Source organism: Rhea pennata, chromosome 8, assembly GCF_028389875.1.
Source record: "Rhea pennata isolate bPtePen1 chromosome 8, bPtePen1.pri, whole genome shotgun sequence".
Lineage (NCBI taxonomy): Eukaryota > Metazoa > Chordata > Aves > Rheiformes > Rheidae > Rhea > Rhea pennata.
The window spans coordinates 33,108,579-33,133,813 of NC_084670.1; the positions used below are offsets into that span (position 1 = coordinate 33,108,579).

The 25,235-nt window shown below is 36.4% G+C and overlaps 1 protein-coding gene across 3 annotated transcripts in view; it reads left to right on the top strand.

The window, feature by feature from the left end:
* The first annotated feature begins 8 nt into the window (after positions 1–8).
* SWT1 (SWT1 RNA endoribonuclease homolog) overlaps positions 9–25,235 on the top strand; it is a 35,319-nt gene continuing 10,092 nt past the window's right edge. Inside the window, exons 1-16 of one of the 3 annotated variants that reach the window (XM_062581949.1) lie at positions 9–132; positions 976–1,049; positions 4,067–4,125; positions 5,622–6,378; positions 7,157–7,222; positions 7,345–7,401; positions 8,042–8,171; positions 8,302–8,403; positions 9,730–9,918; positions 10,532–10,625; positions 11,837–11,973; positions 12,877–13,025; positions 13,993–14,131; positions 15,285–15,430; positions 18,029–18,237; positions 19,718–19,846. In XM_062581949.1, the coding sequence (XP_062437933.1) occupies positions 984–1,049; positions 4,067–4,125; positions 5,622–6,378; positions 7,157–7,222; positions 7,345–7,401; positions 8,042–8,171; positions 8,302–8,403; positions 9,730–9,918; positions 10,532–10,625; positions 11,837–11,973; positions 12,877–13,025; positions 13,993–14,131; positions 15,285–15,430; positions 18,029–18,237; positions 19,718–19,846 (2,429 nt within the window). In that variant the 5' untranslated portion in view covers positions 9–132; positions 976–983. Of the gene's footprint in view, positions 133–975; positions 1,050–4,066; positions 4,126–5,621; positions 6,379–7,156; positions 7,223–7,344; positions 7,402–8,041; positions 8,172–8,301; positions 8,404–9,729; positions 9,919–10,531; positions 10,626–11,836; positions 11,974–12,876; positions 13,026–13,992; positions 14,132–15,284; positions 15,431–18,028; positions 18,238–19,717; positions 19,847–25,235 lie in introns of those variants that run through there. The other 2 variants (XM_062581951.1, XM_062581952.1) reach the window with 2 other exon arrangements.

A 25,235-nucleotide genomic window follows, 5' to 3' on the forward strand; every position in this document is an offset into this window, starting at 1 on the left:
CGGGGCTCGCTGGGCGGCGGGGAAGGGGCATTTCCCGGTGCCGCGCCGCCGCCTCGCGGGGAGGTCGCGGGTCCGGCAGCGGCCCTCGGCCTGCAGTTTCCTCCTGAGGTGCCCGGCGCGGCCTCGGTGGGGGTGCGTGAGGCGGGGGCGCCCCCGCGCCCGGCAGCCGGGGAGGGGAGGAGGGCGGGGGCTTGCGCTGGCGGCTGCCCTCGGGGTGCTGGTGGAGGGTCTTGCGCCTTGAAGGGCCCTGGAGGCTCGCCCGGCGCTTCCTGGTGCGCGGGGCTGCAGGCGGGAGGCTGTTGCGCCTTTGTGGGGGGAGTTGGAGCTTGTCTTTCAGTTACTTAACTCGTCCATGTTGAAGAGTGGCTCAAAGAGCCTTCCTTATGTTTGCTCTTCTTTCCTGAAGTCTCTCTCTTTTTGGCTGAGCTGCTTCTGTAGCTTAACTGTTTACATGGTTCACCTATGCTTTGGAAATGAACCTCGAAGCTTTGTGACCCTCTGGTTAAACTTTCTCAATCTTAAATTTTGAGGGGCTCACAGCTGTTCTTGTGTGTTCGCTGAACTTAATTTAAGTGGAGGATGGTGTAGCTTTTATGTCATCTCACGATGACCTGAATATGGCCAGTGGAAGGAAGGGGGGGGTGAACCTGAGGCATGAGTCATATCTCTGGAATTGCTTTAAAACTCCACAGTTAGGTGACACGCCATTAAAAGATGTTTGTCGGTCTTGTGTATTTGCTGGCACAAAATGCATGTCTGGGGCAGAAGGTAAATAAAACAACCCTATTTTCTTCTATGAAGTTAGTCTATTAGTGAGATGTGAATACTCAGCTTTCTTAAGTCTCCTGTGGTTGTTCTGTAATGTGAAAACAAGAGGAAATTTGTTTTCTTTCTTTATGCATTTAAGAAATTAATTTAATGCCAGGTGGAAATAAAATTCAAAATAAATAATAATGATAACACTATTTTTCCTAGGTTTGAAGATGTCTAAAAAGAAACTGAAGAAATTAAGTGAAAAAGAGGACAATTTGGATGGCCGGGATGATAAAGTAGGAAGAACTGTATAATTTTTATAAAACCAAAATCCCATATTCAAGAGGAGAGCATGAACTGTTTAGCAGTTTTGTGATAGAAAGATGAATCAAAAGACAGCAAGAGGATTGAGTTAGTCAGATAACTAGAAGTTCCAGCCGGATAACTGGCTTCTGTTTCCTCTTCCCTCCAAAGGCCATGGGTATCAGAAATTATTAGATTTTTTTTTAAGCATGTCTTCTGGACCAGAAAAGCTGAGCTCAGAAAAAAGTTACCAAAACCACTGCTGTCTTCCTGGGTTGCTCTTCATCTTGGATCACATTATTTTCTGATTAAGCCCAAATTATACTTTGCAATGTTTTAGCAATGGCTCTCAAGAAAATATGTCCTCTTAACCAATGAGATATAAATCAATGACCAAAATTAATGTAGATTCTTAGTATATTCCTGTATGTATCCACATGTAATGAGTAAAATTCTACTGAATGACTTGTAAAATGCAGATTCAACCAAAGTGATAATCTTTTTGGTCATGTACATAGTCAAAATAATTTCCCTTTCCTTTGACTATTTTTGTTGTTCCTATACCCTTCTGGAAAGTTATTTCATAACAGTTATGTAATACATAGTCAGTAAATTAGTAAAAAAAAAAAATCCACATTTCAGTTTGCTAGATTTTTCCCATCAATTTTGTAAAGTATATATGAAATAAGAGAGTTTTTAGTTGTCTTATAAATGCTTCAGAAAAATGTTTGGAAGTGTCTGTAGGTGAACATGAGGAGAGATGCCCTTGCTAGCCCTTCGCTCATGTAGAAATGTACAAATATTTGTAACTACTTTATTTTTTCCTTCTGAATTCCTTATTCCATTTATCTCTTTTAACATTGACTTGTTCTAAGGCTTTGATTTTTATATGTTTCTATAGTGAAAATGGTAAGGACTTAGCTTAAAACCTCATACTGTAGCTATATCACCACTGCTAATGGCTATACCAATTCAAAGAATAGTGGGTTTTAACTGTTACATGACTTCAATCTGTTTAGAACAAAAATAGGTATTGCTGTAGGCAGATATTCGCTGACTCAAACAACAGTGGAAAACTTAACTATTAATAGCACAATGATGAGAAACTTCTGAAAAGTAGTACGTGCATCTTCTACAGTATGGATAAGAGGTGTCTTCTGCTTACATGGGTTTAAGTAAGCCATTTATCTAGAGTCATGTTTAAGCATGATTGATTTTTGTGGTGTAAACATGACAAAAATTTTCATATCTGTTGACTTTTAGCAGAAATAATGCTTGGCATATGCCTCCTGAGTGAAAGGATATTTATCGCAATATAAATTAGAACAGCTTTAAACAGAGCTATCTGGGGTATCTGCACAGCCACTTTTTGACAATGTGGCCTAGAAAAAAACAGATGATACAGGCATGTGAGTGTAAACTCTGCATGAGAATAGAATGCCCAAAACAGTCTGTTTGAAGATAATATTTACCCAAGAACTGATAATGCTAAGAGGAAGGTAATAATGACAGTTTGCTTAAGATGATGAAACCGAGTAATAGCCAGGGAATTACCAAGAGACTTCTAAGAAAATAAGGGGCTAGCTTGAAAAGAAATATAAAAACAACATGGAAACTTGTGGTTTTGTGGGGAGAGGTCTTTGGAGTAAGAAAGTAGTAATAGAGCAGCAGTTAACTGGGCTTGATACTGCCAGAAGTCATCCCACCAGCTTCACAAACCCCAGCCAGGCCTAATGGGGTATCCTCCCGGTTACGAGCTTGCCCCTCCAGCTGGAGGGCTGACATTACAGGGTGCACAAGGGGGTGCTTGCAGCTCAGATGTGCGTATACAATCTCATGGGGATCTCTGTCAGCAGCGTCTGTTAGTGGGTTGTACAGGAAATGGCATGTGCTTAGCGGGCAGGTGCAAGGCTTGAGTACCTGCATTTTCAGCATGATGTGTGTGTGTAGACAGGGGAACCAGTACTTCCAGAGGAAGGAATGTATGCTTGTAATCCACACTGCCTATGAAGGAGAGGATGTGCAATGTGTGTCATTTATGTATCTGAGATGAGAACTTTTGGTAACAGGTGTTTATTAACATTTTTTAATTGCCTCATACAGTGTTTTCTGTTGTACTGCTGATGTTGATCCTGAATGTGTAGTTCATTGATTGCCAGTTAATTACGTGCTGTTAATAAAACAGTAAACTTTGACTCCTGGTTTGATTTAAATTATGTGAATTGAGCAGTTCTTCCTGCAGCAAGTTGCATGACAAAATTCTTAGTGACAGCAGCCTCAAACAGCCTCTTACATTAAGATTCCACTGTTTGTGCTACTGTAAAAGAATCAACCACAATTAGAAGTTCTCTAGATTTCCTTACTTTCATTAAGACTTCAGAGGTTTCTGCAACCCTTTTGTTTTTAATTAAGTGCTTTCTAATGTGACTCGGCTTGCAATGCAGATAATGCCAAGCAATGTTAAAACTACCTTCTAAACTAGCACTGTTTGTGACCTTTGTTCGGAGACTATCCTTACTCTTAACCAGGCCTGTTTAATTGTGGTTTTATACTGCTGGCCCTGATTAGTAAATCTGGCCAGAATTAGAACGCATCTCATCTGCACAAACTTCCCATAGAAATATCTGCTCTTTGGGGCTAGGTGGAGCAGTCTCCAGGTAACTTTCTTGTTCCTAGCAAATTTTGTAAATATACAAAAATCTATAATTGTACACTGTGGTTAATTTCTGGAATATATGAAACACTTGAATCCTGAATGTGTTTGCTTAGTCAAGTTTTTTCTATTTATAATTCAGGCTTGCACACCAGTAATTTTTCCATCTTGTGCTTCTTAAATATAACAAAATCTAAATACAGAATTATAATGAGGTATGCAGCTACTGTTTTTAAAGGTTAACTTGCTCAAAGTCATAGTAAATCCAGTAAGAGATAATAGCTTGTTCCATATTACAAAGATTTTATTTTACTGCAGTTTCCTATACAAGCCCTTGGGGTTTTTCTCTTCTTTCAGAACTCTGAAGATGCACGATCTTATAACCATACTATGAAAGGAGAAACAGAATTTCAGAGGTAAATTCTTACTTCGTCGTTAAATGTCACTACTAAAAAACCTAGATAGTAGATGATTAAGTGATTGAATGTGTGGATTTCACTTGACTTTTTCACCAAATAGAATATGGACTTCTAACAGATGATGTGTTTGTATTACATTAATAAGTAGATCCTATCTAGGCTGGTCAGTTTGAGACAGTAGTTGAAAAAATAGTCCTAAAACTTTTCTAACTCTTACGTTGCTGCACTTCACGTAATGGACAAATGATGTCCAACATAGCTATCATAAAAAGATGAAGTTTTCTTCTGCATCTTGAGCATTACATTTTTCGGTATTGCATATTGCACGTATTCTGTTGTCAAAACATAGGCTGCAGTGAAATTAGTGTCTTTAATTGATTTCTGTAGTCCCTAAAGCCTTGATTTCTCCTGCTGTTTGAAGTAGTTGTTCCTAGGCGAAGGATAACACAGCCTTTCATCTTAACCGTAGAAAATGTAAACAAAATGTAAACAGTGTTTGAAAACTTAATAATATAAAGTAAAAAAAAAAAAAAAAAAAGATCTCATGAGCTCTGAGATAGTAGACCCTTGGATTGCTTCCTAATCATGACAAAATCTCACAGCAGTTTCTGCCTCATTGGGTTGTAAATCACAGGATATTTAGCTGCAGTGTATTACTGGCAGTGGTCAGAAATGGCTGTATGGGAAGGAATATATGAAACAAGACAAGTATAAATGGCTTTTCCTGTTGCAAACCCTTTCAGCTTCCGGCAATCAGTTCAGCCTCCAAAGACAGAGGTATATTTAAGTTATGACCTGTTATATGCAAGTTCGTTAAATGGCTTTTCCCTCCCCAACATGTTTGGTAATGCTATGATAGAGTAGGGGAGAAACTTTCTTCAAATAATTTAAACCTCGTGTATGATAAATCTATTAAGTACTTTCTCTGCTCTTGTAGGAAATACTTCCTTATTCACAACTTTTTGCATCATTTATCATTTTTGTTGAATGTTGCTATATTCCCTCAATCATTCCTTTTCTGAGTTCCCTGGTCTGTTTATTCTCTGTCATTTGAGAGTCATTCAGTTTTTGGCACTGTGCTGCCAAAACCTAACTGCTACTTGAATTTTAGTGAAGTTTGGCACAGCTCACAAATTTCATTAAAATGCTCTTAACTCACCTGTGCAGTAAGATGGAACTACACTGTAGTCAAGGACCTCTCAAGCTAATAGCTAGTAAAACGCAGAAAAAGCTTTTTCTCAAGCTAGTAGATTGACGTAAAAATAGCTGTACAGCTAGTAAAACTGTAAGTACTAAGAATGGGGTATCAGACTATCTTAAAGGACAGATGTTGCCAAAAGTTCCTAATGCGTAAAGGATGTTCCAAATCAGTACTCATAAATACTTAGCTGTAAACAGCTAAATCAAGTGCAAGCTCTCTTGTTTTTGTTCTATTTCATTATCTGTGTTAATTATCTATATATAATGTATCTTTCTCTGTAACATTTTTATAGATTCAAAATAGAGAAAGGTATGCAAGAGAAGAAAAAAGACCAAAGTTCTGATATTTCTCGTGGTGTTGATAGAAGGTCCCAAGGAAAATCTCCAAACAGAAGTAAGACCACAGACAGTTTTTCAATACCAACTGACAAGCGAAAGAGAATAGTTATACAATTTAAACCTAAAGAGATTAAACATGGAAAAAGTACAAGCACTACTGATGTGGCAACTACTAGTAGAGAAAGTCATAACAAAGGTCATCGTTTTGATGGAACAGAAGGAAAAAGGTTCTGGCATAGCTTTGCAGTCCAGAAGGACAAGGTGTTGAAAAAGAAGAGAGAGAAGGCTGAGTTCTGCAAACTAAAAACAAAAGCTGAACAAACCATGTTGGAGAAGTTTAAGTCTGCTGCATGCAATTCACAGGTCCCATGTAGAGCATCAAATGGGTCCAAAAAATGGAGTGAAGATGTTAGAACTCAGAAAAAGACATCTATCACCTCTATAGAGACTGTAAATGATGATACATCTTCCACTAAAAAATCACATATGTTATCTAGGACTTGTGATAAGGAGGATGAAGGAGGATATAAGGAGTTTTCTAAGAAAAATCAACGTATTACTAAACATACACCATCTTACTATTCAACTGAAACACCTAAACAACGGGACTATCGTAAAGAGAAAAAACAAGACATTGATTCTGATAAAGCTGCTGGTAATACACGGACTGATGGAGGGTGCTTCGAAGCTGCAGCTTTACGTTTTAAGCGGGTAATGAGAACCTGATTATTTTATTATTGTGCAGATGTATGTTTCAGGCTAGTTTCTTTATGGCAATCTGCTTTTATATAAATGGCCTGTTTGTATCTTCTTACAGAGTTCAAATGGGTGGATTTTTCTGATCCTAACCTAAATGACATTAAAATGTTTCTCTGCTGAGTAGTCACACAAATGAGAAAAATAACGGTCTTGCATATCACAAGCTGCATAGCTTTACCTTACTGACAGAGGTGTAGAGTATTTCAATTTAGATATGTCAAGTGTGAGTGTGGGGGAGTTGTTTCGGTTTTTTTTTTTTTTTTTTTTTGGTGCTGTCATGGCCATGAAATCATTTTAATTACACAGACTGACCAACAAAAACTCCACTCTCAGCAAAATAGGTGTGCTTTCACCAGCAAGGTGATGGCAGCAGAACATGTTATTGTAGATCTGGGACTGAATTAATTCACTTCCTGCAGAAATTCATAGTTAGCTGTGATCAGTTTGTATGCGAGTTCTAACTTACATTTATCTCTGCATTTATATTTACATATAAATTTTATTTTGAGCATTGTTGTTTCTTTTCTTTTTTTTTGTTTGTTGTTTGTTTTCAACTTGCCTGCTGTCTCTAGTGATACTGTAGAGATAAAATTGCTAGTCATGTACTTTATCATGATTATCAAAAATACTATGTTACCTATTTATTTTTGTTTGTGAATATTCAGTGTTTTCTAATAAGCACTCTAGGAGAGTCTTAGTGTCCTATTTCTGTTACCATTATTGTTTCTAGACTGTTGAGGTCCCGTGCACATCTGATTCCTACCAAGGCAGTGAGAACATGAAGTCTACCCAAAAGGTTGGTGATATACTTGTTCTCCACTAAACAGCTGTATCCTCAGACTCTTGACTTGAGGATCACTTGTTCCGCAGTCCTTGATGTTTTATATTGTTGGTATGATATTTTAATTCTTTCTACAGAATTTTGAAGCTTTTCCATCCCATCAAGGCAGTCAGAGCCCAGAATCAGACCAAGAGGTTAGTAATGCTCTAACTTAACCCTTCTTAGTTATATTAAAAACTTACGGCACTGAGTTCCTGTAGTTGGACAATTCCATGTCCTTTCCTGATGTTCTATATTTATTGGTTTATGATCTGTACTTATAAGTGTGTGGAGCATTTTTCAAATACTAAACAGACTTGGTAAAGTACTGCTAATCAGGAACCTTGTGAAATAGAAAGTTTGCCTTTCTCTTTGCAAAGGTGTCCTTCATAGTTGCTTGTGTATGCTGCCTATCTCATATTCCAACTTCTAATTTGTCAGGAGAGAAAGCAAGCTGTATTTTTTCAGGAACAGTTGGCAAGATTCTTCCAGTCTATGTAGCAAGAAATGGAATTAAGTTTTCATGCGTTAGGCAGAAATGTCACAAATCTACATATTTTAAACTTTTTTTTTTTGATTTTTACAGTGGAGGTCGTGTAGGTGATTCTCGTGGCTTTAAGCTTGCTATACTAACTTACTATTTTTCATGCTTTATTTCTAAAATAATTTTTTTTCACATTTTCATTTAGTCAATTTTAACAGCACTAATGCAAAAGAATCTTCTTCGGACGTACTTCTAAAGAGATTACTTGTATACAATTATTTTTGTACGTACTTTTTTTCTTAATGCTGTAGATGCAAATAGTAGAAGATTTGCATGTTGCTCGCCTTGAAAAAAGGATGGTGCTGTCTGTAGTACAGACTTGTGGAGAGCTTACAAGCATGGAAATAGATCTCCCAGAACAGGATTTAAGTATTTCAGCTGGTATGTCTTGATCTGATACTCTTCGTTTTCTACTTAAACCAGTCATTACAATCAGGTACTGACCTGAACAGGTAGTACACAATACATCTTTTTGCAACATTTTTTTCCTTTTTTTCCCCTTTATCTCTAGAGGCTTCTACTTCTGGTCTGAACATATTAGTGGTGATTGACACAAATATTATGATTAGTCACCTTGAGTTTGTGAGGTCCCTGAAATCTGAAGATATACCAGGTATGTGAATACACAGTGAGCGCTAGGGAAATTGTAGAAAGAATGGTTGATTGTAAGAACTTTCTGGAAATCACAAAGCACTTAAAACCTGATAAGCTGTCAGCCACTGCTTTGTTTCTATTTTGGTGAAGGTCATAGAAGTCATGAAACGTGTGAGCAATTCCTCTGGAATTCTGGTTGCAAAGCCTGGTGTTAATGTTTGTTTTTGATATGTTGCAAAGTTTTTAGATAATTGCTGTTAGTTGGATTGGGATCCTGTGTGTTGGTTGGTGGTAGACATATATGGAATCTATCAGAATACTTGTGGTGCTTTGATGTTTTCAACTAGTTAACAGATCTACCAAGACAACTAGGTAAATAACCTTGACAAGGGTCCCAGTAGTTCTCAAGGATGTGTCAGACTGTATTTTTCTTTCCTAAATTAGGCATGGTGTTAAATTATTTAAACTGGGAGTTGCTGTCTCTCTCAGATGCGAGTTCTTAGGATATCACTCCTCCCAATTTCTGGTCCTGCACCAGATTCCTTTACAAAAAGTTCAAAAGGTTGCTAACTCCTGCCCTATTTACTCTAAAACAAGTGGATGTTGGTGTATATTTTTCTGAATTGTATCCTTGCCATGTGAGTGGGAAAGAAAACAAGTTAAGTGTTTGTCTTGGATGGACTGATAAAACAGAACTATTAAATGAAAAACACAGTAAATTAGAACTTATAAGAGTTTTGAAGTTCAAATTGTACATATTCATAGAAATTCTAATGAATGAAACCTTGATCCAGTATCAATTCTTCCTATTCCTCACAAAAGAATACTGACTGGCAATTAGCACAAACCATTGCTCACTTCAGTTAATGGCTGGTTTTGCATAGTGACTGTAGTAGTCATTCAGGTATCATCATCCTGTTTTTTGTACTACTGTCATGTTGGTTTAGCATCTTGTAGCATGTGTGACAGAATGACAACTCTGTGTAGTAATATTATAAAGTATGTTTACAGCAATTAACAAAGTATTCTGATCAGAATTGGTTATTCCTTTTTTTTTTGATTAATACTGTCATTTTTACCTATAACCAATGGAGTGCCAGTATGAGATGAGATTAGGGACAGGGAAATTTGCTCTTTTTTTAAAAAAAAAAAAAAAAAAAAAAAGCTTGATTTTTTTTTTATGGAGTATGACAACTGTTGGCAAAATATCTAGATAAGTGTTATCTTACATAAATACGATGTTTGAATTACATGTTAACTCTGCTACTTAAATGTTAAGTGTGCTAGTTCACTTAGCTCTTTGAAATATCTTTTCTTTTCTTTTTATTTTCCTCCTCCATGAAAGGTGTTGGCAGGCTCGCATTGATAATTCCCTGGGTTGTTCTACAAGAACTAGACAACTTGAAGAAGGGGAAAATGTTACAGCATGTTCGAGACAAAGCTATCCCTGCAGTGCAGTTCATCTACACATGTCTTAAAAACCAAGATTCAAAGTTGTGGGGGCAATCCATGCAGCTTGCTTCTCAGAAAATATGTAAGATATGCACAGTCCATCTGCTTTGGATGCAACTGTCATCCTTGCGGTTGGCTTAGCTTGAACCCTAGTGCTACATTTTGAGTTTGATACATCCATCACTCTTTGTAGTTTGCTTCTTAAAATTGGCTAATAGTTTACAGCAGACTTCAGAATGTATCCAGGGCTTTAGTATGCGAATACTGTCTTCAAATTAGTGCTTTGTTCACTGTTGCTTAATTGATTGTTTCTCAGTTTGAGCTGCATCAGTTGAATAGGTAAGTAGGGAATTACTTAGTCTAAATTCTCCTAGCTACTTCCTCTTCATCTGTAGGCTGCGGAAGGCTGCGGATATCTTGTGTGTTTTTGCTTTTTTGCATTTTGACTTTGTAGTCAGAAGCATAACGTTACCCGAGATTCATATGTGGCTCACCAGAATTTTTCCAGCAAAGTAATAGCATTTCTGAGTAGAGTAGTACTTAAGAATTCAAAGCTCAGATTGGTGGTTGGATTACACTTTTCTGTCCTTACTTGAGGACTGCTGCATCTAAAGACAGTACCGTGACAGCACTAAAGTATTTCTTCTGCTGGGTTGCTTCTGAACATGTCAGCACTGTCTTAACTAAACTTGCAGATGGCCTGAGTGACGAGAACAATGATGATCGTGTTTTACAATGTTGTCTGCAGTATCAGAACCTCTTTCCTCAAGCTGTTGTCATACTTTGCACGTGAGTTCCCGTGTGTTTCTAGATCTGTTATGAAGTATAAGGTAGTCTTCTGCCAAACATGACATTTTCACATCTTATCTTAAAATGAAGAGCATTTCCAAAATACGCTTTTTGAGAGGCAGTTGCCCTCTTAAGACTGAGAGTAGAAGGTTGTAATAAAACATAAAGGTTGTAGACTTAATCAGCTTCCTGTGCGTGAGGCCTGAAGTAGAATTAAATTTATTTGAGCTTCAGTTTTAAAACTTTTAAAGGATAGTTTTCTTGGATTGTATTCCAATTTATTATTTAAAAATTATTGGAGTTATGAAATTGAAAAAGTAATTGTATTAATGGTTGAAATCCAGTTAGGTATTTGGTTTCTGCCCACTTGTTTGGGGGGAGAGATAAACATTGATGATTCCTAATCTTAGGAGGAAGGAAGGTAGAGATAGATTTGCCACCCTCCTGTTTTGTGAGAATGGAAGTTGACTTTTGAGGGTTGATTCCTGATTTAATACAAGGCATCTGAAGCTAGTTTTTAAAGGACTAACATTCCCTGACTGTGAACAGCTTTATTCTGTCTTTGCTAAAAAAACATTTCCAGTACTATTTTGGTAAGTGGATCAAAATTCCAGAATGGGTTTGGTAGTGCATAATGGTGCTGTAGTTCTCTGAAAATAGAGCAGGAGGTGACTTAAGTGTTCTTCATCTCAAAATCCCTTTGTCCTTTCTACGTCAACATAAGCACCTGGACTTTGGAGATAGTATTAGAATCCGGCTTTGTACTGTGCATTTGTAGTAGTTCTACTGGAGTGGTACATGACTCAGAGCAGCATCTGTGACAATGATTTGGCCAGTAGACATTAAAAATAGGTTTGTAAACTAGGTTTTATAATGTCAGTCTAAGAAGATACTACTTACTGATAATGCCTCATTTGCACCCTAAGACCTTAGCAGCTAGACATTGTTACTTAGTATTTATAGTTGGTTTTTTTTTCTTAAAGCAAGCCTAGAGTATGTTTTTTTAGTGTGTTTTTATATTTTTCATAATAGCTGTTTTGGTTAATTTTCTAGTCTGTTTTTTTGAACTGATTCTAATTGCTTGAGAAAGAAAACTTTGCATGTAATGAAGCTCACAAAGTAAGCTTACTGAAGACAAAATTTTCAGTGCATTACTTAATATGTAACTTAGTTACATATTAAATAATTAAGTAAAGTTGACTTTCTTCTAGGGATGATAAAAATTTATGCAATAAAGCCATTGTGAGTGAGGTAAAGGCATTCTGCAAAGCAGACTTGGTTACTGCTCTACAAAATCTGAAAATAAACAGGCCCCAGAACTGCGTTGACCTGCAACAGTCAAAATGTGGTAAGTTTGTTTAATGGGCACATGTCTCAAAAGCCAGCACATATATGTATGTATGTATGTGTGTGTGTATATAAAAAAAATACATAGCAATCAATGTAAGGGAGGGGAAATGGTCCCCATTATTACTTCTGTTTTCATATACTTTGAATCCTTAGGTATGCTTTGTGTTTGGAGCAGCTTTTCTGTTTTCAGAGGTAAGGGTTCTTGTGAAAGTTGAGACCTTTATTAAAACATGTCTGTAAATATTTGAATGTCCTAGAATTTTACATATTTTTGTTTACAGAAAAGCACAGCATGAATCTCCTGTGTATGTATAGCCATTTAAGAGAAGGTGTCCTCAGCATCTTTAAAGTGAAAAAAGATTTTGCTTGAAACAGTTTGGGTGTCATTCTTATTAGTCACTCTTATTAGTTGCCAAATTTTGTATGCTAAGACCACTCCTTTGTGTTTTATAATGATAGCTTTATTGGCATCTCAAACAGTAGAACTTGATTTTTGGGTTGTCTGTCTGTGTTTCTAAAGATGCAAGTATAGCTGTTTGTATTAAACAGGTGTAAGAAGTGATTTCATTATACTTGCTAATAATCCCACTGGCTGTATATAATCTAAGTTATTTAAAGGGAATGAAGAAATGTGGAGTAAGATCACAAATGAATAATGCTCTAGGGAAATCAGATCTTCTTGGTTAGCAGCTCATAATTAAAAATACTCACAGTACAAGTGGGTATAACTAGAAATACTTGAAACCTAATTAGATGTAGCCCATCTGCTTTATAACATAATGTAGAAATGTGCTCTGTCTTTCCTTTTATTTATAGGAACAAGTAATTTGTGTAGTGCCAACATAAATTAGATATAGAAAACAGTTGCAATAAATATTTTTTATTGCCATTGATTTGACAGATACAGAATTCCAGAAAACAGAAGGAGCTGCTAGTCTTACTGCTCAATTCCCAAGTATGCTTCTAGACCTTGAAAAGAATTTAGGAGAAGCTTTATCGTGTATTTTGGAGACTGAAATGAAAATTGCGTTTGGAAACCTGTGGATGGAGGTGATTACTTATGTTGTCTTGTTTGGTATTTCAAATATTAAGAGGTTTAAGTGGCCTTGGTGTTTTTATGCTGTTAATACCTGTGCTAAGCCAAACAGTGTAGTCATGTAGTTCACTAACATAGCATAGTGTTCAGTTGTATGTCTTTGTTTTATAACAAGATTGTCTTTGACTAGCAATGACAGTGCAGTGTTTTAGTAATACAAATTTTAAAATGCCAGCAGTTCAGTGTGAATTTTCAGAACTCTCTGTATTAATTACATTACATTACGTCTAGACTTACACTTTTCTAATGTGGTTAATGCACTTAAGTATTGGAGAACTTGAAACATTTTGCTACTATTGATTTAACTTTATTTAAGAATGTTGTGTTAGGAAGCAATTATTACCATTTTTCTGTAAAGTAACAAGTTACTGAAAATATGCATACTCAAAATGTGCAGGGAAAATTGTGGAAAAGGTTAGAAATAGCTAACTTTTTTCTGTGCTTTGATTTAAACCAAAAGGATTTTGAGGATATCCTATAACTTATATTTTTGACAATTACTGAAGATAATTGCTGTATTATTTCATTTGCAAGGTAAACTTTGAAAATGATCACTTTCTTGAAATGATTGCATTAGTCTGGTCTGCATTTCTGTTGACCTTCTAAATTTTGCTTCTGCATAGTAAATATGTCCTCCGTAAAGTTCTATATAATATTGAGGCACGGTTGTTGCAAGCACTTCTAAAAATGTCTGTTCTAATGGGAGAGATACTATATGGATAAAATTGTTAATTTATTTGTGATGGAACTACTTGCCCCAGAAATAATCATACGTTAGCAGAATCTCCAGACAACCACACTTTAAAAAGTATTGTTAACAGAAAATAAATACTCCAGTAAAAAACAGAGCAAGTGTAAAGTGTGTAGGAATATGTGTATATGAAAATAAAGCTTCACATTTTTAAGCATACTGTTTTTCAGATACTGTATCTGAAGCCACCATGGACATTAGCAAGCTTGCTGCAGTGTTATAAAAAACACTGGGTGGCTGTTTTTGGTTATGTTGTGCCAAGGAGTTTACTTGCAACCATTGAATATCTCTATAAACACCTCTGTTCGGGTAAGAATCTCGGAGAATTTTTGTCAATTTGTAATTGTTTGTATGTTTACAAATAAACTTGCTGTTCTACTTTTCTCGTTCCAGAAGTAGACATTGTGAAAAGCTATGTACTCTGTATGTTTAAATAATATTGTAGTCCATCCTTTTCTACTTTTTTTTTTTTAATTTGAGATGATCAAACAGGAGCCATATCTTGAACAACATTACCCCTATTTTTGTATGTATCCACAATTTGTCCCCCAGAAAGGTGAAAAAAATCACAATACTGTTTCTGTGTTTAGAGCCAGGAATGAACTGAAACTGAATTGTAAGTGAATAACTTAACAAATGGAGGGGAAAAAAGGAAAAAAAGTAAGAAGGTTGAACCATGATCAAGTCTGTCTAGCCTTTGGCCCCAGATAGTCTAAATATGGCTTACAAAAATCAAGTGAATGGTTTCTGAAACATTTCTCTTTTTTTTTGTACTTCAATATTCTGCTTTTTCTTCAATATTTTTCTACTTTTTTAACAAAAACACTAAAATCTAAGATATGGATACCTGGGCATTTAAGAATTTTCTTTCACACATCTTTATATCAAAAAATGTCAAGTGAAAGGTGTTTTAATGAACATTTAATAATAGTCACCAAAGCCTCTGAACTATTTTTAAAAAGCAAATCTTCTTCCCCATTTGCTACCACATTAGATGTGGTTATTCAGTTCATCAGTTGACCTGCATTTGTCAAATAAATTGTGGAGAAGCAAAGTCTACCAAAGGTGGTGGCTGTAGGCAGGTAGACTTGTTTTCAAAAAGAAGGAAGTCTTTCATTTATTTAGAGATTTTTTTTTTTAAAAAAAGTTTTACTTTAGCAAATGCCATTGTTTTGGGATATTGTTCTGCAGGAATATATTAGATATGTCCGTTGAGCCTCTTGCCAGATCCTGGATGCATTGGGGATACTTGATTAAAAAGCACAAGACTGAACCCTACACAGCGTTGTTAGTATTTCTGTAGAGACTGTTTTATCTAATGGTTTTGAAGCATTTTCAAGACTCTTTATATGCTTCAGTTAATTCAGATACTTGAATATTAAATTTGTCTCTTAAGATTGATCACTCCTAGCATATCTAAATTTTTTTATTTCTCATCTTTCTCTTAATGTTTAAATACCAGCTCAAACAGTTGACTCCTCAACAGCTGGTATGTTGCTCCAGGAATCCAAAAAACTGTTGCATGCTTTCAGTTCAAGGTCAGACTATAATGGTGTGCTTCCTCAGGCTTATGCTGAAGTCAGTAAGCTCGACCAAACATTTTCAGAGGTAAGGGGAACTTCAATATCTGTTCACCAACATGTTCTTATAGTTGTTCCATGTTCATATTACGAACTTGACTTAGATTTCTAAATTATTCCTGTAAGTTCAACAAATTATTGCAGGAAGTGCTGTTGGGAAAGTACTTTCAAAATGAATAGGTGCCAATTTTGAGGGTTTTTTTGTGCGTAGCAAACATTTGTCTTTATAAATATACTTGCTAGGTGTTTTTCTCATAAATATGTTAGTATCAGGAAAGTGACTGAAAAACATTATTTAGCTGTTTTCAGGCAAAGTGTGGTTGATACTAGTTTTCTACTGCGTGCGTCCTGTTGGTCTGATATTACTATTTCTAGGTATATTATTTCAGCTTTTATTGCCTTGGTAGCTCTATTCCTATATATGGAGAATAAGCTTGCATATATCATGTGCTTCATGATATTTAATAGGGAGTGCCCTGATATTGTTTGTGTTCTGAAAAGTATGCTTTTACTTCTGGCTCATGTCTGAGATGCTGTGGAAGAAATTTTAGTGTCTTGGTTTATGTTAATTCCTAATTCCATACATAATGGTTTAAAAAAGAGAATAGCGAAGACGAATGAATTTTATTTTTAAGTATTTTTAAAGTATTTGCATTCACCAAGGGGAAATCTGATAGCCTTCTATGATGGCATGACTGGCTGGGTAGATGAGGGGAGAGCGGTGGACGTTGTCTACCTTGACTTCAGCAAGGCTTTTGACACTGTCTCCCATAACATCCTCCTAGATAAGCTCAGGAAGCATGGGTTAGACGAGTGGACAGTGAGGTGGATTGAGAACTGGCTGAAAGGCAGAGCTCAGAGGGTGGTTATCAGTGGCACAGAGTCTAGTTGGAGGCCCGTGGCTGGAGGAGTTCCCCAGGGCTCAGTACTGGGTCCCGTCCTGTTCAACTTCTTCATCAGTGACCTGGATGAGGGGACAGAGTGCCTCCTTAGCAAGTTTGCTGATGATCCCAAGCTGGGAGGAGTGGCTGACACACCTGAGGGCTGTGCTGCCATTCAGAGAGACCTGGCCAGGCTGGAGAGCTGGGCGGAGAGGAACCTCCTGAGGTTCAACAAGGGCAAGTGCAGAGTGCTGCACCTAGGGAAAAATAACCCCAGGCACCAGTACAGGCTGGGGTCTGACCTTCTGGAGAGCAGCTCTGCAGAGAGGGACCTGGGAGACCTGGTGAGTGACAAGTTGACCATGAGCCAGCAATGTGCCCTTGTGGCCAGGAAGGCCGATGGTCTCCTGGGGTTCATTACACAGAGTAATGCCTGCAGGTGGAGGTAGGTGATCCTGCCCCTCTACTCAGCCCTGGTGAGGCCTCATCTTGAGTACTGCATCCAGTTGTGGGCTCCCCAGTCCAAGAGAGACATGGAGCTACTGGAGAGAGCCCAGCAGAGGGCTACAAAGATGATCAGAGGGCTGGAGCATCTGCCCTCTTGAGGAACGGCTGTGAGAGCTGGGCCTGTTTAGCCTGGAGAAGAGAAGATTGAGGGGGATCTTATCAATATGTACAGGTACCTGAAGGGAGGGCGTCAAGGGGACAAGGCCAGACTTTTCAGTTGTCCCACGTGACAGGACAAGAGGCAATGGGCAAAAACTGAAGCACAGGAAGTTCTGCCTGAACGTGAGGGGGAATTTCTTCCCTGTGAGAGTGACGGAGCACTGGACCAGGTTGCCCAGGAAGGTTGTGGAGTCTCGTTCTCTGGAGATCTTCAAGGCTTGCCTGGATGCAACCCTGTCTAACATGCTGTAGGTGACCCTGCTGAGCGGGGAGGTCGGACTAAATGATCTCCAGAGGTCCCTTCCCACCTTACCAATTTTGTGATTTCTGTATATCATAAAAAAACACGGGTCAGAATATCTCTGAAAAGTTCTTTTCAGCTTTGCAGAAAGCTGAATGGGAAAGGAAGACAAGAAATTTCAAGAAGAAGAAGGATGGTAGCTTGTGCTTGTGAATTTTGATTCAGTTCTGTGCTACTCCTTTATATGCTATATGCAGCCACTTTCTCCAAAGTTCCGGGAACCATACTGCCGTAACAAGCATTTTTTTGTCCAAAAGCTTGTTTCCATCCTGTCCTGCTCCCTGCTTTGTCCTGTTACATTTGACTTTACAAGGAACTGACTTAACACAGATTCAGTTGTGCCATCCAGTTTCAGTTTTAACCCTGAGAAATTTCCTGAACCAATTTACCACATGTGCATATGAATACTCTGTGCTGTTACACAGGAATGTGCTAACAGTCATGGGACAGAACAAGACTGCCTTTTTCCTGTGTGAGAGAAGGCAGTTCTAGTTTTTATCAGCTTACCGTGCTTGTGAAGCTTTGGAGTAAGTCTTCCCTTTGCTTCAGTTTCTCTCTGCAGAAATTCCAATATTTGTAGAAGAAAGTCTTGGTGAAAGATTGTGAGATGCTTAAGATAAAGAGACTGTAACAAAGATGATTATGACTACAAGAGATCTGCCTTGCTTTTCTGAGCATTGTTTTAAAAGGAAAAAAAATAAACATTTAAAAATTTTCAACTTTTCTTATATCACAAACTGAATACATTCATTGTTTGTTTATTAATCTGTTTCATAAGGTGAAATCAGACAGTGGACAGGATGTATCAGAAGATACTATGGTTCTTTCAGAAAACGCTGTATGTGAAAAAATGGAGGCAATGACCCCAACTCAGCAAAATTGTGAAGAAAAAAAGTTACAGCCAAGTACTCAGGAAGCTCAAGAAAACAGACACCGGGAAATCTGGTCAGTCCTGGAAGGTGTATGGAATACAATAAATTTGTACAGGTACAGTGTGCTAAAGAAATTCAGAACTTAACTTCACATTATTTTCAAACTAATGTACTTTGGAAAGTGTTTTTGCTTTTCTATTCTAGAGAAGAAGCTATTAGTAATTAATCAAGATTGGCAAAGAATTCAGACTAATTTTTGTGTCCCTATTTGATTTGATGTGACAGATTGACATGTTTTCTTATTAAAGAGAATCCTTTACTCTAAAATCTAGATACAGAATCTAGTGTTGAATTTCCTTTCTCCAATAAATTTGAAGTTGCATAAAAAAAGAAGCTGTGTTAGCATTGCATTTAGGTTTTTTATTTTTTAAAAATCTGTTTGAAAATCATTGAAACATCAGGCTCTTGGATGCCAACATAAAACCTGAGTAAATATTGCCTTTTCTTTTTGTAGTCTTTTAATCTTTTTTTTTTTTTTTTTTTTAAAGAAAGGACTTGTGTTACTTCAAGCACAGAGGAACTCCATTTTTTGTACTCTATTAAGGACGGTGTTTAACTGTCTAAGAAGCAGTGATTAATAGTTTGCCAGTGCCATTTCCACACTAACATTTGAATATACTGTCGGAGGATAGCTCCTTTTGGCTTACACCAGTGCAAATTAATCTGAATTGAAACTGGTTAGGAACTGGTTTGATAGTACTTAGGTCAGCTAAAGATTTGCACCAGTGAAGAATAGTCTCAGTGTATGATGGAATGGTTCTTACGTACCAGCTTCCAAAACCGTGAGAGTGTTTGGTTCTCTTACTGGTTTGCTTAGTATTTGTCAATCCTTCATTTAAAGGTTGCACATAGGTTTTGAACAGTTTTGTTAGAAAAACTCTCTCAAATGTACCACTTCTAAATGAAAACTCGATTGAATTGTTGGCTCCACTCATCTGGTAAGGACCTTGCTGTGAGAAAAGGATAAAATTTTAGAATGATCATTTACTTCGCACTCTTGCTGCCGTCAAAGCACTGCTTACCTCCCACCTGGGGAGATTTTTCTTTGTAGCTGCAATGCAACTTACGGTCCCAACGCGGCTATTGTAGGAGAAGTGTCATGCTTGTCCTGCTAAATCTGGATAATGAAACAACTTGGGAACTGCATGGAAAGCAATTTACTTTGTTTCTTCAGCCTAACTGCTCTTCCCTTCTAGGAGAGGTTTACTCAGAGTTTATCAGGTCATGCATGAAGAGATAGATTCATTGTCAAGTAAAGTTTAATGATAAATAATACTAAAATCTGAGGTGAAATACTGATACAGAACACAGTTGCCAAGGAAAGTTTTAAATGGAGAATTACATTTGTAGAGCATAATCAGTCATCTTTTTCTTTCTACTATGTATTCTAATACTGTTTTAGATAACACGATTGTAATATAGGTTTGTATTTGACTTTTTTTAATTGTCGGAATATAATGTGTTCAATATGTATTGAGCATCTTCTGAATTTTGAGGATTTTTTTTAACTACTTTTCATTGTTTTCCGATATTAGTGTTGAAATTTTCCAGAAGTTGGACCCTAATACAGTAACTGTGACTGCAAAGTCTTCGTTTGAAGAAGCTTTTTTAGGTCTGCAAAAACTGATAGCAGCTGTGAATGATATTCTTGAAGGAATTCGTAGGTAAGCACTTAAACTATTCCTAAGTCATAAAAGTCACTTAAAAGTTACAATTTTTCATACCAAACTATAATCTGTTGTGTGTGCTTAGTTACATAATTTTTCAGTTAAAAAAAAAATCAAAATCACCTTTGTTTAAAAGCATTTCTTGGGAACAAAAGAATAAGAAACTACTGCAGACATCCAGATTTCTTGCAGTAAAAAATTTGTTTTCTAGTATCTGATGATGAACAACTTGCATATGCCCCATGTGCAAACAAAGCTGTGGCCTGGATGACCAATGAATTACCTGTGATGGCATAAGTTGAGAATAATTTAGAACACTTTAATGTGAGGCCTACTGGAATTAGGGCAAATTTCCAGTATAGTAAAGGTCAGAAAGTTCTGAGACTTCGTTATTACCACTTCTAGAGTGTTTTCCATGAGTTACAACCTATATTGCAGCACTAATGATCATGATGAATCGGCTGGGCTCTTAAGTATGGATCTTAGTTTTGGAAGGGTGATATTCCCTCTCTCTTCTTTCTCTTTCTCATTTTTTGGAGTGTAGAATAATAGAAATAAAGTTTTGGAAAGATTAAGACATCTCCTCTGTAGTCTTAATTTGGTCCTTGGCATGTGTAAACAGCTACAACAGAATGCTCTAAATTGTCCTTGAATTTGCTCTTGTGGTCATAGAGTTCCCTCCGTTTGCATCAACTTCAGAGTGTTTGTGGGAACTGGTTTGTAATTGTGGTTGAAGTTCCTTTATCTGTCGTGAGCCTTAAGTATTAAAGACTATACATCTGAGTGGCTGGAGTTACCTGATTTGGAAAAAGAAAAAAAGTCACTTTGCATACTGCTTCTTGCATAGTACTGATGAACGTAGGTATAAAAATGTGAAAAAGATGCATCCAAATAATTTGGCTTACTCTGTGCACTAAGCTACCTTTTAAGTAAAGGTTGAGGTATCCACTTCTATTATAGACCATTGTGTCTCTATTAGAGATTATCTAATAAATAAGCATTTAATTCTTTTTAAAAAATGTTTTTTTGATCATCTTTAATTTATATAATAATGAACTTTTAAACTTGAAATTATCAGTACATAGTTATGGTCATTATATCCTTTTCTGAAGGATCGCAGTTGTTATGGTAATTATCAGAACAGTCCTACCAGATTTGGAAATACTGATATCTCCATTTTAAAGCGTGAGATCTGACTTGTCAGGCATGTCAGAAGTCTGGAACAGGGAACTGGGGCTCTGTCGCTTAGGACTTGATCTACTCTTCATTCAGAACTGGAGGGTGTTGTTCTTTCCCGAAGCTTAGCTCTTTACATTCCAGTACTAAAGTTTTTACCAGAAAGCCTGTGGTTCTGTTACCCAAGAAGATATGTTGAGGAGTGGGGGAAGCGATTTAATAAGAATGTGGTGCTTCGTGATGCAGTTATTTCTATGTTACAGAGATGTTTTTTTTTTTTTTTTTTTTTTAAAAAAATAGTATGACTACAAGAGACTTAATGAAAACTGCTTGTTTTTAATATTTCTCCTAGTAGAAGAACACTGTAAAAATAAAAAGGGTTGCCATTTCAATAGAAAAATCTGTTTTCACAGAAGATGCACTTGATTAGAGCCATTAGAATATTTGAAGCAAAGGTAAACAGATTTTGTCATTTAACTTTATTTGAAATGAAGAGAAGCTGTTTTCTCTTCCTTGTGATTACCTCGACACTCAATGGCATTTATGGCACAGTTTAAGAAGTTAATTTCATACACTTAAACATTTTCTTGTATAACACCGAGCTGAAAAAGATTATTTATACTTCTAGAATGATTGAGCAGAGTGATTAAAGGTTTCATTTAGAAATATTTGCTCTGAGTTTGTTCTGCCAAGTTGCAGTAGGGGGCGTCATGGAACAAGAAATTCAGGGGCACTAATTTGTAATCTTTCGTTTTAATTCTGACTGTAGTTATTCAAATTAGTTGGAAACTTCTGAGTCAGTTTTCCAAAACTAGTCAGAAGGTGTACTTACTAATTTGTAAATCACTATAGAGCACAATAGAGAGCTTCAAGACAAAGAGTCTGAAGTTTTCAAAGTGAAATAGGCTCATTTTACCTGGGTTGTTGAGCCTTTCTAAGGTATTTTACTCAATTATTGCAAAAAATACTTTTAAATATGTTGGTTTTTGTAGTTAACCTAATGATGTCATTGCATAAAAGGACAGGCATCTGGAGAAACAGTAGTGAAAAAGTTCTAGTTTGAGTATTTGGAGATAATGCAACTTTTTTGTGATTAAAATATAAATGTTTTCTATGTTAGCTTCTGTTCCTTGCTATCTAGAGCAGAGACAAATAGTTTTGTGAAAGAATTTAGAAATTTTACAAATAAGTTGCACTGAAAATTCAGCTGTATTAAAAATTCAGATTTGAAAAGAACAGTCACATTTTTGAGATAAATGTGTAATGCTGGATTACTCATAAACAAATTAATTCTGTGGCACTGCTATGGCTGTTCAAACTGGCTGGATGACCAGAACAAGCTTGTTCGTGAGAAATATAGATCATATTGAAAAAAAAAAAAAAAAAAAAGAAGGGGGGGGGGAATGGGGTTTCATGAAAGATTTCGTAGTAAAAACTCTTTGTCTCTTACCCTGTTTTTGAAGCTGTTGTCATAGCATGCAGATTCTTAGTTTGTCTTGGCTTCTTCCTGTAGCAAAATTAGTAGCAGCAGAATACCTACACTGCACAGTATTGCAAGTTATAAATGTTTTGCAATACTTCAGGTTTAAAATGAAGATAATAACTAGTATGGTTAGCAAGTGTGGATAAACAAATATGTGTTATTTCATAGTTGTTTCCTCAAGTACAGCTGATTCTGGCAGCTATCGTATCAGTGAGTTCATGAGATTTGCTCACTCAGAGTGGCTGTGAAATGGTTATTTTTGGCCTTTAACAACAGTATTTTGTCTTTTCATGTCTATTACACTGAACCGTGAACAAAAGTCATTAAACTTTGAAATTTATAATTCGAGTCAAATTGTAAAGCCAGGAAATGTTTCTTAGGCATGCAATACTACCAAAAATTAGTGCTGCATCTATTTCTTATGCTAAAAGTTCTGGTGTTTTTCTGAATGTTTTTGTGACTTTAAATTTTAAAGTAATTGCATTAATCTATTTATAAAGTTCCAAAGACAAGAGAAGAGAAATGGGATTTGGCTGCTTTGGGAAATTTGTCAGCCTCCTTCATTTATTCCAAACTGGTGTGGTCTATATAAGCTGTTTTATACAACTAAAATATTTTAAAATAATTGTAGATTGGATAATATTTCTGATGGTTTTCAGTGACAGTTTATGCTTGTATTTGTGTTGTATGTTGTTTGGAACTGATTAACAAGGTGCTAGGTCCTGATCTTTAAAATGTGTTGCTGGTTTTCAAATAGCTTTTTGAGGCAGCAGAAGTATATCTACAGCTAGGGGTTTTCAGGTTTGTGCCAAGTCTTGCTTTCATGAACATTTGTAGAAGTTACTCCGCTGATTCTGCTGGCAGACATTTGAGCCCCTCATATTTAAAGAGAATAAAAGTATAAACAGTTATCGCAGATAATTAACGCCTACGGATCTAGTTCTAAGCACAGAATACCTTTGAGAATGTCACTACCGGGGAGTATATGTGTGTATACACACGCTTGCGATACACTTGACTCTGAACTTAAGTTACATGATATCCGTGTGCAGGATGTGTTTCTCTCTTCAGCTAACACCAGAAAACAATAGGGAGAAGGCATTAATTACCAAAAGTTGTTTTAATTTCTGTCACTGACTTGCTTAGTCTTTTTTTATCCTGTGTTTGCAGCTTGGTAGATGGTTACAAACATGTTAGATGTAATGACTAACAGCATTTAAGAGAGTATCTCCCTCTCTACCGTTTAAAAAAAAAAAAAAAAAAAAAAAAAAAAAAAAAAAAGAGAGAGAGAGAGAGAGCAAAATTGATTGCTAATGCATATATTGAAATTGAGGTGAGTACCAGAAGAAGATTATACTTATTGTGCTTGCAGCTTTTTGTGATCATTCTTCTGAAATAGATTTCTTCTTGTCTTGTGGCTCTTAAATCTTCACCTTAATGTATTGATGGGAATGTTAGAATTAGCCTTTGAAAGGATAAGAAAGCTTAATCAGCAGCATTTACTATGTCTATAGGGGTGTATATAAGCCAGCAGTTTCTTTTGGCTGAGTATTTCTGATTTAAGAGTTTATGTGCACCCTCAGGGAATTTTACACGGGAAATTTACTGCCTTCATGTTACTTTTAGGTAAGGCATTAATAATAATAATAATAATAGTCTTCATTGAATTAATATACTTGTTTCTGTCTGATTTTTTTTCATCGGTACATTAATAAAAGTTGTTTTATTCCCACAACAATTTAAAATACCTCACGATTTACATCAAATACTGTTAAATACTCCTAAACATTTATAATCATATATGGTCAGATGTAAAATGTTTATATGTTAGTTACTGCAGTAAGTAACCTAAAATTCTGCTTTTCTGATGTACATCTAAATGGAATTTGTGGTCAATAAATTTCTAATGCTATTGATCAGGAAGCACTAGTTGAAGGAGGACTTCACAATCACTTTAAATTCAGAAATATAGTATTTTTTTTAAGATCTCAGAAATGCTGTGCTTACGCATTATTCTGTAGCAGTGATAACTGAATTAATGTTTTATGATTAACTAATTTTAAAACAGCTTGCAAATTCTGTAACTGTAGCAAAACTGATTCTACTCAATTTATTTGGCTGGTCAATTGAAGAATCAAGATTTCTTTTTCTTAGCATCCCGTTAGTAGATTGTCCTTCTGCTGCTGCTTCAACTGCTGTTGGCATTTAATTGTTTCTATCCAAAATCTCTAAATTAAGAGCTTTACATTTCAGTTGTCCTGCATGTGCTGTCACCTTATAGAATTAAAGGGGAGAATAATTTCCAATTCAAAAAATACCATTTTCCTTTCCTACCACTGTGGATTTGGGGGGGTTGGTTGATTTTGGTTTTAAGTTCAGCTTAAGCCTAAAATGTTCTTGACTACTAATGAAAAGCAGATAAATTATTTTAAATTTGAATTTGAGCCTTGGGATGATGGGCTTTATGCAGACCTCCAAGGTAAGCAGGACTGGTATGAATAAAAAATAGATGTTGGAAATACCATATTTGAAGGTTTTCTCCAAACCAGGGGCATGGTTCTGTAATCCTTTTCTTAGTGGCGGATTGGGCTGACAGCACTGCCCTGGGTTGGTACTGCCTCGATGCATGTCGTTTGTGTCAGTGCCCTTTAAACGAGGTGCATAGCAGAATTTACACAACTTTACTTTTGTGGGGAGGCAGAGGAGGTTTTCTAACCTCTGATCCCT